The following is a 21,139-nucleotide window of genomic DNA, read 5'->3' on the forward strand; positions in this document are numbered from 1 at the left end:
TTCATACAGTGCCAAAAATGTTATTTTCAGTAGAGGTATCAGGCAAGATACTGACTGCAGTAAAGAATAACTTCATTTATTATGACATGTCATGTAAAAATTATTTAAAAAAAATACCTTTTCTTTCAGTAATTCTTTAAATGCTTGCTTTGCTTCCTCTTTTGTATTCCATGTGTATGTTTTTTTGGCTGGCTGATTTTCTTCCTCCTCTTTTTTGGGAGTAAAACTAGAAGGAAATTTAAATGTCAATTAGTAGCTAAATAAACATTTATTTCACTTAGAAGAACATTTCAACTATTTAAGTGCCTGATATTGAGCTATATATTACTTCACAATTTTAGCACAAAATGTCCTTATACAGTTACCTGAATACAAAGAGAGACCATGTATAGATTAAAAAAAAAAAAAAAAAAAGACCTGATAAGATCCTGGGACAAAGTTCAAAATAAATATTTACTTATACAATTTTTATTAGTTTACAACTCTGTATTCCAAAAACAGCTAATACAAACTTTTGCAAGAGCAGGAGAGAGAGCATGATTATGCAAAAGACTTTCCTTCCTGAGGCTCTGAGGTCCAGGCTTCAGTCTCCAGTACCACCATAAGCCAGAGCTGAGCAGTGCTCTGGTATCTCTGTGTGTTGATCTTTCTGTAGTTCTCTCATTAAGATAAATAAAATAGAGGGGCCAGGCAGTAGCTCAGCATGTTAAATGCAGATGGCGCAAAGCGCAAGGACTGGCGGAAGGATCCCGGTTCGAGGCCCCGGCTCCCCACCTGCAGGGGAGTCGCTTCACAGGCGGTGAAGCAGGTCTGCAGGTGTCTATCTTTCTCTCCCCCTCTGTCTCCCCCTCCTTTCTCCATTTCTCTCTGTCCTATTCAACGATGACAGCAATAATAGTAACAACACCGATAATCAAGGGCAACAAAAGGGGGGAAAAATGGCCTCCAGGAGCAGTGGATTCGTAGTGCAGGCATCGAGCCCCAAGCAATAACCCTGGAGGCAAAAAAAAAAAGATAAATAAAATATATTAATTTTAAAAAATAGAAGCTTCTGCCTTCATAATGGAGAAATTGGGAAAGTGTCTATAAACAAAAAATAAGTAAAACAAAGATCATATCAAGTCCGGTCCGTCTAATTATCAGGCAAAGACAAAATCCAATAAAACTAACTATTCCTATGCAGTTTACTGAAATGTAACCCTTTCTCATGAATTTACATTACTACTTAACGGCTGACTGCAAACTACCACAGCAGGACTGAGTGACAGACTTAATGACCCATAACACAACAGTATTTACTCTTCACTAGTTCGTAACAAAATGAATCAACACACAAAAGATTCATCAACTGACACTCGACCAGTCAAGCACTCATGTTACACTGCCCTAGGACCCAGGTCCAAGCCCCCAGTCACCACTATGGGGGGAGGTGGGGAGAAGGTTCACAAGTGGTAAAGCACCTCTAGCCCCTCTCTCCTACTTGTCTCTATCTAAAATAAGAAACATATTAAAAACGAAATCATCCACTGTACTTAGGAGAACTTCTTGAAATGAAAAAGTCATATGACACATTTTGTCCTATATGGAATCATAAGAAAATATCATGGCAAAAATCAGTGATGCTGAGGTTTGTCTTTCTCCCAATCAAGAATCTTCAACTATATCTAAACTGTCAGAATTAAAGACTAGCCAAAATCAACAGTGATAAATGATTTGTATCATAGGAATTAAAATAAAAAGCACATTATCTTTTAGGCACTGGAAAAGAGCACAATGCAATCTATTGCTAAACTACGAAAAATAAATTTAACTGTAGTAAAATAAAGTTCTGAAATTATTCCAAAAAGCCTAAATGTCTTATCAGTAGACAAAAACTAAAAATATATGCAATGTAATACAATACATTGTTCAAATGACAGGGATGGTATTTTGTCAACGCTAATGTCTCATATTGAAACATACACATGTATGTTTTCATGTATGCATAGATTTTGACTGAACAAAAAGGGCAGTATAGAAACAAATGCTATTATTTTATACTTTCAAACACCATATATCATTTTAAACTTATCATCAGAAAAAGGCATTCAAAATGATCACAAAAATGGGTGGAGGTGAAGACAATTTGCTTAAAGATGAGCGATCATGTTTAGGTCTGGATAAAGTCAGCATATCTGCTTATAGACATTAATGTTGAGCACAGCTCAAGTTTAGGACTTACAACTAGTAAAGCGAAAGTATAGCCTTTTCTTATTAGAAACCAAGCAAGAAGGACAGGTGAACTGTAAATTGACAGGTGTGTGGACTCCTTTTGCCTTATTAAAAAATAAGTTTACTCACACCAACAGTGAGATGGAAGTTTTCCTCCACTTTGCTGTTACCTTTGTTTCTGTCTACCTCATTTTAGTTTCTGTGACAGAACAGCATCACAACACTGGCATTTTTTGCAAATACTACTACATCCAAATGACTTTTCATAAGCTTCCTGGATAATTTAATTCTAGTATTTATATGTACTTTCTCAAAGCTGTGTATGCATTTTTCCTATTTATCTTGCTTGTTAACATGAAAGTACAGCACTTCCATGTAACGTTGTGCTAAGTCGGTGCCCTTGTCTTTTCAAATAACTGATTTTAGTAAGCAAGGGTCTCGCACTGCTTTAGATTGAAGAGTGCATCAAAAAATGCATTTTCACATCAAGTCTTCTGACCCCTCCCCTTAACTCCTGTGGACTAGTATTGTAATGCTTTGGTAGTATGCACAAAACTTTGTTCCAAATTGAATGCATTATCTAATAGCTTGTGTTTTCATTCGCTTAAGAGTTTTAAGCACTTAATTTCAGCACTTTACATACGTACATCCCTGTATTAATGAAGTTTGGTAGTGATTTAACTAAGTTACTAAACTTACTCAGTTGCTATTTCCTGCTTAGATGTTTCTTCTCCAGTGTTACTGGAGGCATCAGTATTTTGATCCTGAGCGACAGGAGTACTGGTAAGCTGAGACTGTTCTTCAGTTGAAATTGTTACGGTACTCTCATTATCTACAACAGCAGCAACGATGGAAGTAACTTCAGGCTCTGGAACAACCGGACCAGTCCCACCAACAGTGTTCGAAGCAGAGGTGGAAGCACTGGCATTGGCTGCAGCGGCGGCAGCAGCAGCTGCCGCCGCCGCAACAACAGCAGCAGCTGCTTCTGCAGCAGCCATGGTGCTCATGGCGGCTGGGATTTCTGCTGTCGGCACAGGGGCTGCCGGTGTGGTGCCGCACTCCTCCTGCTTACTGCACACGGAAGGAGGAAAGCAGACATGTCATTCACAGCCGCCGGGCTAAGCAAGGCTAGTCTTTACCTCAGTGTCAGATGAATATAGGGAACCTGAACAAGGGGGAAAAATTTACCAGTGCTGCCAAACTGGTGCATCATTCAAGGAATGAAACTGAGTGGCTTTACTGGAGCAAAAATTCACAATGGCCTGCGTTTCCAAAAGTCCAGTAACTTATTTCGACCTACAAAAATGTTCTGTCGTTACACTACAAAATCGAATGTATAGCATACATTTCTGAGAGCTTTAAACTTTCCCATTTCTACCAATTCAAAAAGCACCTTAAGGAGGCGGGAGGTAGTTCCGCATGCAAAGCAAACATTTCACCATGCATGGGGACACAGTTCAAGCCTCTGGCTACCATAGGAGAAGAGCACTGCCTACAAGGCATGCATCACAATGGTGAAGCAAGGAGGGCTGTGGTGTCTCATCTCTTCCTCTCGTTCTTTTACATACTACATGGAAAAAAAATATGAAAAGGAAAAAGAGAAACAAAAAGCCTACTGGGAGCTGTGTAGGCATAAAACCCCAGAAAAGCCAAGGAGTAAAAAAATCTTGAATAGAAATATCAATGTGTCTTCCATTCACCAATTAATTCAAAACACATTTTGGATGCTTCTGTAACACCGCCTTATTCTTAAAGGATGCAGCTCAAATTAAAATAATCAAAATCCAGGTGAACAACTTTTATCTATGTGAAGTATCTCTCTCCATGCCCCTAGTCATCTACACTGTCGTCTAATATGTTAAATATTACCAAACTGCAAAACAAACAGTTCAAACACTATTTTAGAAATGCCAAACTTTAAACATGTATATACTGAGCTATCCAAAATTGCTTACCTACTTTCTTCAGCTTTGATCATTGCTATTGACAGAGAAAAAAGAGAAGTTAACTACAACATAGTATTAAAATATAACCACTGAAGACAAATATTTGAATAAAAAAAGTATTATCACACAAGAAAATCTAACTTAATATAAAACAAAACAAAGATAAAAAACTTTGCTTTCACAAATGCTGGCTCTCAAGTTCCAAAGCAGCAAATTAAGTCAGAAGACAAATTAAAAAAAAAAAACAAAAAAACCAGTAGTTTCTAAGTTTCTCCCCCATTGCTATTTTCTCTAAGGCTGATAGCTATGTCAAAAAGTACATGAAACTATCTGCATAGCTGTAGAAATAATATAGTATTTTTCCCAGTGATAAAATTATGTGAATTTTAAGACACTAACTTCAAAATGGGGTTACATTTCTATTATGAAATTCCAGTCTGTATATACTAGCAGTGACAAATATCTGTATGTAACAACTACTTGTAATGAGGTTACATCAGAAATGAGCTTAGTATTCCTAACAAAGAAACTGGAAACTTACTTATCTACAATATTATTAGCAAATGCTAATAGAACAACAGAAACAAATTAAGCTTTCAAGATAAAACTTAATACTCTAGCTTTAATTCTAGATATATTTTTAAGGGTAATAAAAATTTCATTTATTCAGCACTACTAAGGAATAAAGTGCTACATGAAAATGACCAAGCTAACTCTTCATGAAATAGTACCAACAGTAACCCCACTGTAAAGGCTGGAAAACATTAAAAAGGGATTATCACTAATAATAAAAATTAACATGTGTTTTGAATCCAATGACAATCTAAGATAGAGATGACCTAAAAGGAGGATGTAGACTTGAGTCAGTAACGAGCAGCGCTCTGGTCTTTTCTACTTCATAGTCAGTCTGTCTATTCTCTCTTGCTCTATGCCATTCTACATGACATATAACATCAATATTCTGTTGCTTCTTATATGAAATATTAGTCACACTACAGTCTAATGTGTCTTGGGCCTTACATTAGGTAATAAAAAGGTGTTGATTTTCAGGGTGTACTGAGTAGGTGGTTATGTTGAGAAATTCTTCCTTTGCAGCCAAGGAGGCATCATAGTGGCTAGACCACTGGAATTCAGATCGTGAAATCCGGAGTTCAATGCCCTGCACTGCATGTGCCAGAGTGATGCTCTGGCTCTCTGTCCTTTGTGTCCATTAATAAATTCTTCCTTTGTGAGACTTAAAAAAAAAAAAGAAAAAAGAAAGAAAATTCTTCTGGGCCAGGCAGTGATGCACCTGGTTAAATGCACATACTACAGTGTGTACGGACCCAGGGTAAAGGCCCTGGTCCCCACCTGCAGTGGGAAAGCTTCATGAGTGACGAAGCAGGGCTGCAGGTGTCTTTCTCCCTCTTTATCCCCCCATCTCTCTCAAATTCACTCTGTCTCTATCCAATAATGAATAAATAAACAAATAAATAAATTTTTAAAAAGTCTCCCATGACAAATACGTATCAAGGCTATTTTGGAATATTAGCATTATAAATGTATAGCTTTTAGTATATAAATTTGTCTTTTGATAAATTTATTTGCTAGATGGATTGTCCTACATTGGAAGTGCCCAATATTCAGATATTACTTCAAAAGAAGCTCATTTATAATATAACCCTTAAATGAAATAATTTTTCTGAATTAAAAGATACTCTCTGACGATTTACCCAACCATGGTTAGTGCACATAAGTGACATACTCTAAAATGTTAAGTAATGACAGAAAATGAATTATCAAAGCAGCTCACCATGCAGGTTTGATTTTGTAATAAGACTTCCAGCAACAATGGTATTCTGGTATCCTAGTTTCAGTGGAATCAAATCAAATAAAAATCTATTTAAAATCTATAAAACCGAGATCTAAAGCAACAAGAAAATAAAAGCCCACAAAACTATTATTACACCATTTAATACGAGCTAATGATTTAAATTTTTAAAAACAGGCTGTACAATTCGATGGACTGTTTCATTGTGAATAACATACACATGTTAAAAATGAACATGAAAATTATTTTTTCTTGTTTTACCTTCAAGGTCCTCGAGTTCTTTAGGTTTGGCCCAGCGGGACTCTTTCGTTTGAGAATTATAATAATAAGGCTTTCCAGAGTCAGATTTGTACTCCTTCCAAGGGCATTTAGACAAAAGTTGCTAGAGAGACAGAAAAACCTTCATTTATAAGTTATATATTTAGCACCATACACATGACTGTTTTTATTAACCAGACACTATCAAACTATACATTTTATTTTTTTTTCTTTTTTAAATATGTATTTATTATCTTTTGTTGCCCTTGTTGTTTTATTGCTGTCATTATTGTTGTTGTTGATCATGTCGTCATTGTTGGATAGGACAGAGAGAAATGGAGAGAGGAGGGGAAGACAGAGGGGGGGAGAGAAAGACAGACACCTGCAGACCTGCTTCACCGCCTGTGAAGTGACTCCCCTGCAGGTGGGGAGCCGGGGGCTTGAACCGGGATCCTAATGCCGGTCCTTGTACTTGGCGCCAAGTGCGCTTAACCCGCTGCGCTACCTCCCGACTCCCCAAACTATACATTTTAAAGGCTTGTGACATGATGCAATATAAATGACAAGTTACAGGATACCTATAAGTGATACGGGTTTCTTAATGTATTATTTCATCTTTGTAATATTACAGCATTTAAACTAGCAATCCAAACACCCACTAAAAATAGAGAGTCAAAACCAGATCTGAGTTTCAAATTCTGTGTTCTTGGGCCCACATACTGCCACGGTTAAAAATTACTGTGTGTATTTTAAACAGACTTCTCCAATATTATACATGCAAGAAAAACAAAATTTAGGGAAAAAGCAAAATCTGGTTAAGTCATGCTTAGACTTTATAAGACTTTTCACAATAATATACACAAAATCATAAAAGTCATGACCAAGTTTATTTAACAATCTTTCATTCTCAGCCACTAAACTTTTACCTCAGCAGGTGTTTTAAGATCATCTGGTTTCTCCCAGGTGGACTGCTTTGTTTCAGTATTATAGTAATAAGTCCTTCCATCAGGTGACTTATGTTCAGTCCACATTGATTTCTAAAGAAAAATAATAGATATAAATTACTTAACAGTATCATTGATAGTGAATTATCAGTGGCATCAAAGAAATACATGAAAGAATAAGATACCGTGGGTACACTTTTTATAGTAAGTGATCTAGAATATAGGCAGGGAGGTTATGAAGAATAAACCATTAAAAGTATCTAAGTACGTCAAAAGTAGCATGGATCCAGTCCGGTCTCTCTATTCTACAGCCTCAGAATTAAAAGGGTACAAATGCTCTTCTCAGAGCAGTAAAACTTAAAACGTAATATAGACAATACCTCTCAGCAAGAAAAAGCTATGCAGCAAAGGCAGATTCCTTATATGCTCAACAACTCTAAGCCCCAGAACTTTATATTTTTGAACAAAGTTTAAAATTGACATGCTGTGTCCTGGTAGGTTGGCTCAGTCGATACTACTGGACTCTCAAGCTTGAGCCCTCGTACTGCATGGTTTCTTATTAATGAATAAATAAATCTTTGCCGATAAAATAAAACTGACATGCCACAAAGACACTCATGTCAAAAATCTGACAAAGTGGTTCTTGGGTGGCAATCAGTATTTAACATCAGCATAAAATCAAGCAAAGAAACAATGACTAAAAATAGCTTAATACAAAATAGGTTAAGACAAAGTTTGACTTGGAACTATTTTTTTTTTTTGCCTCCAGATTTATCAGTGGGGCTTGGTGTCTTTACTGCAAACCCACTGCTCCTGAAGGCCATTTTTTCCCATTTTGTTGCCCCTGCTGTTGGATAGAACAGAGAAAAATGGAGAGGGGAGGGGAAGACAGAGAGGGGGAGAGAAAGACAGACACCTGCAGACCTGCTTCACCGCCTGTGAAGTGACTCCCCTGCAAGTGGGGAGCCGGGGGCTCGAACCAGCTTAATGACTGCGATACCGCCCGACTCGCTCGTTTTTGTTTTTTAAGATAGAGCCGGAGAGAAAGTGAGAGAGACCACAGCACTGAAGCTTCCTTCAAGGTGATGGAGGCTAGATCACATTCAACTGGGGCTGAATCCACAATTTACCAGGTGCAAGGACCTGAGATTGAGCCCCCGGTTCCCTACCTGCCAATTCCTACTTCAAAAGTGGTGAAGCAGGCCTGCAGTTCTATCTCTCCCTGCCCCTTCTCTCATCTCTCCTTCCTCTCTTAACTTCCCTCTGTTCTACCTAATAATGAAAGAAAGGAAGGAAGGGATGGAGGAGAGGTGTAGAGGAGAGGAAGGAAGCAGGCAAAATAGCTGCTGGGAGCAGTGTAATCTTAGTGCAGGTATAGCCCTGATATTTAAGCAATAAAAAAACAAAAACAAACAAACAAAAAACCCTGAAGCCTGAAAATGGCACTATTGCCAGTAAGCACAAAATAGCAATTTTTAGTGAGGCTAAAATCACTGAGGCCAGTGATTACATTGGTAGCAATGACACCCACACCATCTCAATAGAAACCAAACATTAGTGTCATAACTGTATTTAAAATGCAAGTTTCACTGTCAAAGGGATATCAAGGAAAGAGGAACTTAAGACATAACAGAATGAAAGGTAAAGGGTATAGTACATAACAGGGAGAAATTTGTCAACTATTAAAACAAATAGTAAGCTGTTGAGTATTTACGATTTCTATATTTGAGTCTACAAAGCAGAGATGCCTCTTTAAACAAACAAAATCCCCAACACCCAAAGCTTAGGAGGGTTACTAATTCATAGTGGTTTAGACAGTAAAGAAAGCAACAACAATTCAGTCATGAGCGGCACTGCAGATTACTCTCACCCACTCTGCATACCGCCTCATCTCAACCTCACTGTGTTCAGGACAGTCTAAGACAGACAGACAACAAGTAGCATTCTGTTCATCTGCAACTGCTTCTTTACAGATACTGTCATACTTTTCTATGTCTCGGGAAAATGTGAGCCTGAAGCCTCACTACAAGTTGCTATTTTGTGCTTACTGGCTATAGTGTCATTTTCAGGCTTCAGGGTTTTTTTTTTTAATTATTATTGCTTAAATATCAGTAAAAAGAGCTTGTGTGTATAATCTCATTTAAATTGGAAGTTCTATCCTTTTAAGGTAGATTTTATTCAACTTTTACGTTTGAGAAAAGGCAGAAAGATGTAAGTTGCAAATATGTTGGTAGTCTCTGGGGGAAAGACCTAACTGAATAGTATCTGTATATTTTAAGTATATGTTTTTACTTTTTGCTTAAATTTAAATGGCTCTAAAGTATCTATTTGGTGTATATTTTCCATTATAGGTGCCTTTTTTTTTTTTTTTTAAACAAACTGTGACTTAAGGGAGTTGGGAAGTAGCACAGCAGGTTAAGCACAGGTGGTGAAGCAGGTCTGCAGGTGTCTGTCTTTCTCTCCCCGTCTTACCCTCCTTAGTCCATTTCTCTCTGTCCTATCCAACAGCATCAATAATAAAACAAAACAAACAAAAAAACAAGGGCAACAAAAGGGAATAAATAAAATAACAAATAGTGACTTAAATATCTTTTTTTTCTGCTTGCTTAAGCAATTTAGGTTCTCTGGAGAGTAAATCTCATAAATTTAAGAAAGCAAAGTTTACCCTAAATCATATGCTTTAATCTTTCATATTCAAAAAGTGGAAAGGATTCAACTTAGTAGATTAACTTTACATACAGAAGTAAGGGCCAAAGTAATAAGCTGAATTATAATGAAATAAAAATGTCACAGAATACTTACTGCTCCAGATGCTGTACCTAAAAAGAAAAAAAAGGGGGAGGAGGGTGAGCGTATTTTTAACACGATAATCAAAGCTTGGAAGACTTAAAATACTCATTCACACTATTTCTTCCTCTTCTCCCATTAACACTAAATATCCTAATACAATCCCATTGCCTGTAACGTGTTTGCCTTATTCCTCAGAAAACAAACATCTATAGTGCAAAATTTGTTCAGAGCTAAGTGACATTGCAACTTTCAATCTATACACTCACTTGGAGGCAGTTCATCTGTGCTTTCTTTCTTTTTTTCTTCTTCTTTTTTTTTTTTTGCTTCTTTTTCTTGCTGTTACAGTTATCTATTATAATTTCTCATTTTCTGCTAACTACTAAGTTACATTAATACCTTGGACTTATGGTCCTAGACTTCGCATTTCTGGCAATTTTAACTGTCTAGATTCCAGAACTGCATAGTGTAATACAGCATCTATCAGCCACCATACATCACTCTTTTAAAAACTCAGTTCCTCTTCTGCACTAACCAAATTTCAACAATTAAGCATGTCTAACTACATTCCACAACACAGAGTACTGAGTATGTCTGTCACTGCAGAGATTCCCAGTGGAAGCTTTGTGCCGCCCTAAACTACTAAAGACATAAGGAAAAATGCACACTAGCCACAAAGCTCATATGAATTACCTTTAGCTTTAGAAACCAATCATTTAAAACCTATGAACTAAGAAGAAAAAAAAAAAAAACAGGAAAAAAAAAAAAGCCAGACAGAATCAAAATAGGAAGGCCCACGGCACAGGTACAGTAGGCTACACCCCCCATAAATGGTATACATACCTGCTGCCACGTCCATATTATTTACCCCTGGCTGCAAGAAGAAAAGTGAAATCAGTAATATCCACCGTATTTACAGCTCGTGAAACAGTTAAAATGCACTTTATATAAATGTCTCATAAAATGCAATCAATACCCTCAAGTCACAGACCCCAAGGTTCCTAGAAAGTTGCAGTTCTCTGTTCTCTGAACTTGCTATCCACTGGGGGGGGACAAATAAAAGGTGGAGGTGGAGGAAGAGAGGAGGCGGCCAGCAGTTATCTGGGCTGTTGAAGCACTTTAATATGTTGATACCATTATCAGCTGAACACAAACACACAACTCTTTGCCCCAAATTCTGCAATCCAGACTCAAGATAGCGGGAAGCCTACCCTGAATGCAACATGAACACTTGATATTTATTGTCATGACCAGGGCTGCACTGTTCTGGACTCATGTTTTCAGCTAGAAAGGGACAGAAAGATGGAGAGAGGAAAAGACTCCGCTACATTCCCCAAGTGCAGTGGTGCCAGGCTCGAATCTAGTAGGGTGCATGGAAGCAGGCGCCTACCCTCTCGGAGGGATCGTCCTGCTGGCCCAAAGGTTAACTTCTGAGCCAACTGGAGACACCAGAGCACCACTCAGCACTGACATATGGTGGTGCTGGTGATGGATCTATGATCTCAGGGACCTCCAGCATGAAAATCAGATGCACTCACTACAAAGCTACCCTCCCTGCTCCAGGGATTTTTACAGAGTGCAGCAGGAAAGCTTCATGAGTAGGGAAGAAAGGCTGCAAGTGTCTCTCTCTCCTTCCCTATACCCCCCTTGCTCTTGATTTTTGGCTATCTTTATGAAATAAATTAAGATAATAAAATAATTTAAACGAAAAGGAAAAAAGCTCAACTGTTAAACTGGGCTTGCACGCTTGAGGCTCCCAGTTCAAGTCTTAGAACCACATGTGCCTGACCTGAGTGATGTTCTGGTTATTCAATACCCTTGTGTCTCACCTGCAATGCTCATATCTAATGAACAAGTCTAATGAAAGGAATATATTGGGGAGAAATCACTACTATCAACCTACTGGGTAATAAAGAAGGCACAAACTTGAATGTCATAACGATTTATGAATTACCATAATACCTACTGAAAGTAATACAGCTGTGATTTTTCAAATGTCATCACTGATGTGTCACGAAATGAAATAAATCTTCTGAGTCTACATCTAACATCTAGTATTAAGTCACTTTGCAATTTTTAATTAGCATTGAGTGAGGGAAGCAAATGCTTCCTCTTTTAAAAGTAGGATGCAACCAGACCCAAAAAAAAAAAAAAAATGATTCTGTCTGAGGAATTATGCATTTTAGTATTCTAATTTTGGTTAGTGTAGAACTTCTTAAGTACAGATGTACATGAAATATAAATATAGAAAAAAATTAAGTATTTATCATTCAAGAAACTAAAAGACCGCTGCAATCCCTGCCTTATAGTACTTCAGCAGCACGTTAAAAATGAATTTGCCCATACAATGCACACGTCATTTCACATATAAAAGCAATCAAACAAGGTATTTTCATGAGATTACCGGTAAGGCAGGCTGCATGGAAGCCTGAGACATATGAGACATCATCATTCCAGGCATCACTGAAGACATCATCCCAGGCATCTAGAACAAGTCAAAAAGGTAAGACCAAAGAACTAACATAACTTTAAGACCTTTCCGGTTACAGAAGCTGACAAGCAGGACTTAAAATCAAACTCACTAACATGCTGTATGTATAATATGCTTAGTAGCTGCTGAGTGAATGAAGTATTTTATCAATGATTTTAGTGCTTTTGTCAATTTACGTGCACAGTCAAAAGTACTTTAAAAAGTTCAGACTATTATGTTATTTATTTTTTTCTTATTCATCTATACCCTATCTTATATAAACTGATGAGTATTAATTTAAATTTACAAAAGATTTGACAATACTACCAGTACAGTACCATATATTGATTTTGATTTAATGTGAAAAACATATCCAATAGAATTCTAAGCTAACTTGAGAAAGCAAAGTTTGTAAACTTGAAAACAAATCAAAGTACTTCTCATAAAAATTAAAGCCATCAGGAGTGGTATGATTTTCCTTTATGAAAAAAATATTGCCACATAGCTGTACAGTCATTATAATTTCAAACTGACAGCCTAAGACACACAATCAAATCCCATTTTTAGAAAGGCTTACCTAAAGCAAAGGTTCTTATATTAGGCCAAAGAAACTTACACTACTGGGGAGAATGTATATTGCTACAGTTACTATCAGAGATGATATATATATATATATATATATATATATATATAGTCACTAGACAAGAGATTCCTCAAAAAAAAAAAAAAAAAGAATTACCCAATGATCCTACAATTCTATCTCTGAGAATTTAACTGAAGAAAATGGAAGCTTTAACCCAAAAAGGTATATGCTCCCTTCTGTTCACTGTAGCCCTGCTACAGTAATCACTATAGAAAGGGTATAGATAGCATAATGACTATGTAAAGCGATTCTTGTGCCCAAGGCTCAAAACTCCTAGGTTCAACCACCTGCAACACCATAAACCAGAGCTAAGCTGTGCTCCGGTGGAAACAAACAAAAACATCCAGAACCACCTATGTGTTCATCTTTAGATGAAAGGACACAGAAACTTTAATAAGGATATACAGTCTTAAAAACAAGAAAATTAAGCAGTTAACTCAGAGCTCTCAATTGTTTTTCCTATAATGTAAATGTTAAAACATCTCAAAGACTGGCTATCTAACTAGATCTCAGTATTGTTAAGAATGAAATATACTGGGGCTGGGAGGTGGCGCACCTGGTTGAGTGCACATTACCGTGTGCAAGGACCTGGGTTTGAGCCCCCGGTCCCCACTTGCAGGGGAAAGCTTCCCAAGTGGTGAAGCGGGGCTGCAGGTGTCTCTGTCTGTCTCCCTCTCTATTTCCCCGTCCTCTCAATTTCTGGCTGTCTCCATCCAATAAATAAAGATAATAAATTCTCAGGGGCAACAGTTAACTAAGTATATTTAACTTTAACAAACTCCAGCACTTTAAACTAAAAGTACAGCGGCAACTTTTCTGGAGGGATCCGATAATTTAGACATATTATTTGTGATACTCAAGTCCTAAGTGACCAGCCACTTGTTTGTATGAATGTATGTACTATAAAGTAATTTTCTTTGCCTTTGCATACTGACATTCCGTTTCTTTTAATTGCAAAAGTCTAATTTATCAAAATACCCTTAAGGGAACAACCAGTGTGAAGAAAATAAAATGACTGGCAACTGGAGAGTACCACAGAATCTTTGTATTCTTAGCATCTCAGTATGGGAAGTTTCAGGTTTTAGGAGAACAAGCAGGGCAGGGGTAGATAGCATAATGGTTATGCAAAGAGACTCTCATGCCTGAGGCTCCTAAGTCCCAGGTTCAATCCCCTGCACCACCATAAATCAGAGCTGAGCAGTGCTCTGGTAAAAAAAAAAAAAAAAAAGCATGCATATTTACATGCACACTAACAAAACAAAATGAGAAAATACAAGAAAACTTCTCTGAGGCCAGGCAGTGGAGCACTCAACTGAACATACGCATCACCATGAGCAAGGACCCAGGTTTAAGCCCAGCACAAGATAATTTAAAAAAGCCCACTAATGCTATAGGAAATTAGTTGTACAAAACATAAAATAAATAAGGCAAATGTTACTATTTCTAGAAGTTTTGCCTGTTGGGAAAAATAAATCACATAAACTAAACTATCATTTGTCAGTTAACTCTTAAACTTGTTGGTTTTTTTATATCCAAACTAACTTCAAACCTGTCACTGCAAACTGGTTAAGTCTGATTCTCGCCTTTTTACTCAGTTTATTTTAAATATGCTAAAGTCAAATTCCACAAAATAAGTACACTACAAAAGTTAATAGTATTTTTTAAAGTGCTATATTTTATACTACTAGCTTATTACATCATGAATATACAAATGCAAAAATTAATCTTTGAAGAAATGCAAAAACTACATCTCTGAATGTAAGTGACCATTCATTCAACAGGAAATAAATAGAAGTTGCTGGTTAAAGCATATCCTCAACTAATGATTGCATACTGGGAGAACTACTAAAATTTGTTTACTTGCAACTAGTTGTACATTAATCTAAAGATCTGTCATTTGTTATTATTAGAAACACACAAGAACGTGGCGCAAAGTGCAAGAATCAGCATAAGGATCCCGGTTTGAGCCGCCGGGTTCCCACCTGCAGGGAAGTCACCTCACAGAAGGTGAAGCAGGTCTTCAGGTGTCTTTCTCTCCCCATCTCTGTCTTCCCCTCCTCTCTCCATTTCTCTCTGTCCTATCCAACAACGACAACATCAATAAAATAAACAATAAAACAAGGAAAATAAATATAAAAAAGGAAAAGAAATACACCAGAAAAACTATAAAATAAAATTTGGAGGCTATGCAGTAGCACACCAATAGAGTACACAGATTATAATGCTCAAAGGCCAGGGTTCAAACCCTCAGTCCCCTCATCATAAGCGGTGAAGCAATGCTGCAGATATCTCTCTCTCTGTACCCTCCCTCTCCTTTTACCTCCCCAGTTGATTTCTCTGTCTCTATCAAATATTAAAAAATAAAATCTGCACAAATTGTTACTACACAGAACAGAAGCTTATCACTTATTAAGTCAATTTATAACATTTAAAATTAGTAAATCAGTTTCCTAAATTTTCTCAACTCTGGGAGAGTTGACAGCTGTGTAAGTATTCCCACAGCCTCAACTTGATGGCAATCTCCCACTGCTACATGAAGAAGCAAGCTAGTATAGCTACAGTTTAGAGTTAGACTACATCAGGATTTCTACCTTAATCTGACCATTTATATGGTGCATGGCTTTCAGTTAATTTCCTTATTCTACTGAGCCTCATTCTCCTCATGTGAAAGGAAATATGCTCACCTAACAGAACTGTTAGAGGGTATTAAGAGCTATGGTATACTTAAAATACTTAGAACTATGCAATAAAGCTGGCTTTTCTTTTGGTCTCCAGGCCAACTTTTTCAGACAATGAATAGGAAACACACCACAACACCCAAATTTCTTCTAATGCTGTGGCGGCCTGATTCAGAAAGATAATTATGATTACCACTGTTCTTGAACTCATATGCCTTGCCTATTCTGTAACTATCTGACCGGTGCTTCAGCTATTCAAAGGCACTTAGTGAATACTGTAAAACTATCATCTTCAGGGGAAATTAAGACATGCAATTAGAAATCATCCCAACTTGAGCACCACATTCAGTGCTAGGCATATACGGTACTCAACTATAAACCGGACATCCATCTAGCCAACCCACTCTCAGACTCAGCTCTCAAATTCAATTATGTATGGGTATTTCAAAATTATATACAGACACGTTAACGTAATTATAATTTTTAAATTAAATTGCCACCAGGGTTATGGCGAGGGCTCCATGCCTGCACAACAAAGCCACCACTCCAAGTGACCTTTTACAAAATTTATTTTTGATGGACAGAGGAAGTAAGAGGGGAGGTAAAGAGCGAGGTATCCAAAGTAGGGATGCAGGTTTCAGTCCAGGTCCTTGTGCATAATAACATGTGTGCTCATGTGTGCCCTCTCATAATTATAATTCTTTCTAACAAGCTAGGTTTGGCAATCTTATTCCTTGAAAAATACGCATACGCACACATGCGCACGCACACACGCACACAACTGAAATATATAGAAGCCACTACATTTCACCACACAGACAGGCAAACTCCACATGGATTAAGGACTTGGACGTTAGACCAAAAACTAACAAATACTTAGAAGATAAAACAAAACCAAAAATGAACCAATGGGGCTACCTCAACTGAACAGCCAAACAAAGAGACTCCTGGGGCCAGGTGGTAGTGCAGCAGGTTAAGTACACATGGCGCCAAGCGCCAAGACTGGCGCAAGGATCCCAGTTCGAGCCCCCAGTTCCAACCTGCAAAGGTGTCGCTTCACAGGCAGGCTTGCAGGTGTCTATCTTTCTCTCCCTCTCTCTGTCTTCCCCATCTCTCTTGATTTCTCTGTCCTATCCAACAACAATGACAACAGTAAGAACAAAAATAATGACAACAAGAAACAAGGGCAACAAAAAGGGAAAAATAGCCTCCAGGAGCAGTGGATTATTCATAGTGGAGGCACTGAGCCCTAGTGATAACCCTGTAGGCAAAAAAAAAAAAAAAAAAGAGAGACTCCTTATAGAATGGAAGATCTTTTTAAGCCATGCATCAGATAAAAGGCTAAGAACCAAAAACTAGAAAGAGATCTCCAACTCAACAACAAAAAAACAAAAGACCCAGTTAAAAAATGGAGAGAATAGTCACCAACGAAGGGATCAAAAGGCCAACAGACGTGAAAAAAATGCTCCAAGTCACAGTCAGAGAAATGCAAATAAAGACAAGATACCACTTCACTCCTGTGAGAATGCCATACGTCAGATATGACAATGGAACCAAACACACCCATCCCAAAAGCTATGTTCATAGCAGCACAATTTGAAATGGTTAAAACCTAGAAGCAACCTAGGTGTCCAACAACATATGAGTGGCTGAGTACGTTGTGGTATACAATGGAATACTACTCAGCTATTAAGAATGGTGATTTTTACTGGAATTGGCATGTTGCACCAAAGTAAAAGACTCTGAGGATGGGTGGGTGGGGAGAATACAGGTCCAAAAAGGATGACAGAGGACCTAGTGGGGGTTATATTGTTATGTGGAAAACTGAGAAACGTTATGCATGTACAAACTATTGTATTCACTGTTGAATGTAAAACATTAATCCCCCAATAAAGAAATTAAAAAAAAAACTAAAAGGAGTGGTGATTTTTCTTTAATTTTTTAAAATATTTATTTTCCTTTTTGTTCTCTTTGTTTTTTATTGTTGTAGTTGTTATTGTTGTTATTGATGTCGCCGCTGGATAGGACAGAGAGAAATGGAGAAAGGAGGGGGAGAGAAAGACAGACACCTGCAGACCTGCTTCACTGCTCGTGAAGCGACTCCCCTGCGGGTGGGGAGCCGGGGGCTCCGACCGGGATCCTTACACCGGTCCTTGCGCTTTGTGCCATGTGCGCTTAACCCGCTGCTGTGCTACAGCCCGACTCCTTGATTTTATTTTCTTTACCTCATTTTGGATGGAGCTTGAAGGAACCATGTAAATAAAGTGAGGTAAGTCCCACACCTATGGACGTTTAATCTTTGAGAAATTTCTTTAGACTATTAAATGGGGAAGGGAGAGTCTCTTCAACAAATGGTGTTGGAAAAATTGGGTTGAAACATGCAAAAGAATGAAGCTGAACCATTATATTTTACCAAACACAAAAGCAAATTCCAAATGGATCAAGGACTTGGATGTTAGGCCAGAAAGTATCAAATACTTAGGAGATAGTATTGGCAGAACTCTTTCCATATCAATTTTAAAGACATCTTCAGGGAAAAATTCAAATACAATGAAGACTAAATAAAAAATAAATCAATGGGACTGCATCAAATTGAAAAGCTTCTGCACAGCAAAAGAAACCACTACCCAAACCAAGAGACCCCTCACAAAATGGGAGAAGATCTTCAAATGCCATATATCAGACAAATCAAAATACATAAGGAGCTCACCAAACTCAGTAACAAGAAAACAATTAACCCCCCCTATCCAAAAATGGGGAGAGGATATAAGCAGAATATTCACCAAAGAAGAGATTCAAAAGGCCAACAAATACATGAAAAATTTCCAAGTCAGAGAAATGCAAATAAAGACAACAATGAGATACCACTTCACTCCTGTGAGAACGGCATACATCAGAAAAAGTAGCAGCAACAAATGCTGGAGAGTTTGTGGGGACAAAGGAACCCTCCTGCCATGCAGATAGGAATGTAAAGTGGTCCAATCTCTGTGGAGAACATAAGACAAGAAGTGTACCTACCCTATGACTCTTGGGCATATATCCTAAGGAACCAAACACTTCCATCCAAAAAGATCTGTGTACACCTATGTTCATAGCGGTACAATTTGTAATAGCCAAAACCTGGAAGCAACCCAGGTGTCCAACAACAGATGAGTGGCTGAGTAAGTTGTGATATATACATACATAAATACACACACACACACACACACACACACACACACACACACACACACACACACGAACACTACTCAGCTATTAAAAATGGTGACTTCACCATTTTCAGGCCATCTTGGATGGAGCTTAAAGGATTCATGTTATGTGAGATAAGTCAGAAACGGAAGGATGAATATGTGATGTTCTCACTCACAGAATTTGAAAACAAGACCAGAAAGGAAAACACTAAGCAGAACTCGGACTAGACTTGGCACATTGCGCCAAAGTAGAAGACTCTCAAATAGGGGGGAGGGTTCAGGTCCTGGAACATGACGGCAGAGGAGGACCTAGTGGGGGTAGTACTGTTATGTGGAAATGTGACGCAGGTATACACACTATTGTATTTTACTGTTGATTCTAAACCATTAATCCCCTGATAAAGAAACATTTTTTTAAAAAGTGAGATAAGCCAGAAAGAGCAGGCTGAATATGAGCAGATCTCACTCCCAGATAGAAACTGGCACACTGCACCAAAGTAAGGGACTCGGGAGGAGAGGGAGACTTAGGTCCCGGTGCATGATGGCAGAGGAGGTGAGTGTTTTGCAGAAAACTGAGAAATTTTACACATGTATAACTGATTTACTGTAAACCATTAATTCCCCCAATAAAACTTTTTTTTTTAAAGGGTAAGCAAATAATTCAAATGACTCAGTAATTCCTATCTCCACTCTTTCTCAACTAACTTTACTGAGAACAAAGATATAACCACAGAACATGGATCTATGCTGAAAGCTTTAGAACTGAAAACAAACGGTCTATTTTAGTGAACTGCTATTACTGGTAGTCATGGCTCTTTCCCATTCCAGGCTGACTGTTTCAGAGAGACAGAGACAGTGCTACCTCCATTGTGAGGGGGTGAGGCTCTATCTACTCAGTTGTGCTCATGGCAAAGCACAGTACCATCCAAGTGAGATAGCCTGCTGGCACTTTTACTTTAAAAAAAAAAAAAAAAAGCCATTCAAATGTCTGTACACTCAAAAACACAAGACTTAATTTCCTTTACCCTCAGTTCTCTAAACTAGATTCCATATTATGTCTAGGTAAATCATTTTGCATTTATTTGCCACTTTATTTTTAATTCCTTAATTGTGGGCAACTTCAAGATAGTTTATGTCTCATTTACATCTGAGAAAAGAAAGGGCAGTCTGCTATTATATTTCAAATATATGTGATCATACACAGTAATCTTGATAAGGGAGGGGATAGTATAATGGTTATGCAAAGAGACTCATGCCTCAGGCTCCAAAGTCCCAAATTCAATCCCTCACACCACTATAATCCAGGGCTGAGCAGTGCTCTGGTAAAACAAAACAAAACAAAACACAATGATCTTGAACTACATCAAATCTATGTTTTCAAACATGAACTTAATGCTTTTCATTAACCAAAGATAATTAAAAAAAAAAAAATCCTAGCTCATAGAGAAGAACAAGACATGAGAGATACTTGTAGCACCATAAGAGTTATGTCTTTAGGGAGCTGGGCCGTAGCACAGCGGGTTAAGCGCAGGTGGTGCAAAGCGCAAGGACCAGCGGAAGGATCCCGGTTCGAGCCCACGGCTCCCCACCTGCAGGGGAGTCACTTCACAGGCGGTGAAGCAGGTCTGCAGGTGTCTATCTTCCCCTTCTCTCTCCATTTCTCTCTGTCCTAACAATGATGATATCAACAACAACAACAACAACGATAACTACAACAACCATGAAAAACAACAAGGGCAACAAAAAGGGAATATATATATATATATATATATATATATATAATAAACAAAAAAAACTTAACGTTTTTAAAAGTGAACAAATCAAGTGAGAATTTTTGTAGTAAAACACAAAACCTAAGAGAAAGTAAACTATATTTCAACTATAGCAGTCATCACTTACTTGTATATTTAGTTCTTTTAAAACCATAACTAGCATGTCTCTTAACTCATTTGGAAATAATTCACATTTCTGCTTTTTCAGAGTTTATTAAAGATACTGTATCATGTAAGATACATTAGGACCAACTAGCTACAATTAACTAAAAAATAAACAAAAGCTGTTTGTGATTACTTAATTATAAAAAAAAATATAGAAGATTAATTTCCTCTAAGCTTCAATGGTGGAGAAGTATCAGGACCGTCAAACCTTCAGATGAGCAAACACAGCGCACCGGAAGAGTGTTGAGTTCCTGACTGCAGTCT

General features: G+C 37.7%; 1 protein-coding gene across 4 annotated transcripts in view; it reads right to left on the minus strand.

Moving 5' to 3' along the window:
* The window catches only part of PRPF40A (pre-mRNA processing factor 40 homolog A), a 45,215-nt gene that overhangs the window by 16,739 nt on the left and 7,337 nt on the right, over nt 1-21,139 (minus strand). For all 4 annotated transcript variants that reach the window (XM_007527344.3, XM_060178136.1, XM_007527345.3 and 1 more), the window contains exons 3-11: nt 12,361-12,441; nt 10,800-10,830; nt 9,972-9,988; nt 7,152-7,262; nt 6,229-6,349; nt 5,950-6,003; nt 4,167-4,191; nt 2,911-3,282; nt 118-226 (exon numbers count right to left, since the gene is read on the minus strand). In XM_007527344.3, coding sequence (XP_007527406.2) covers nt 118-226; nt 2,911-3,282; nt 4,167-4,191; nt 5,950-6,003; nt 6,229-6,349; nt 7,152-7,262; nt 9,972-9,988; nt 10,800-10,830; nt 12,361-12,441 — 921 coding nt within the window. The remainder of the gene's footprint in view (nt 1-117; nt 227-2,910; nt 3,283-4,166; nt 4,192-5,949; nt 6,004-6,228; nt 6,350-7,151; nt 7,263-9,971; nt 9,989-10,799; nt 10,831-12,360; nt 12,442-21,139) is intronic.

Source organism: Erinaceus europaeus, chromosome 18 (genome assembly GCF_950295315.1).
Source record: "Erinaceus europaeus chromosome 18, mEriEur2.1, whole genome shotgun sequence".
Classification (NCBI taxonomy): Eukaryota; Metazoa; Chordata; class Mammalia; order Eulipotyphla; family Erinaceidae; genus Erinaceus; species Erinaceus europaeus.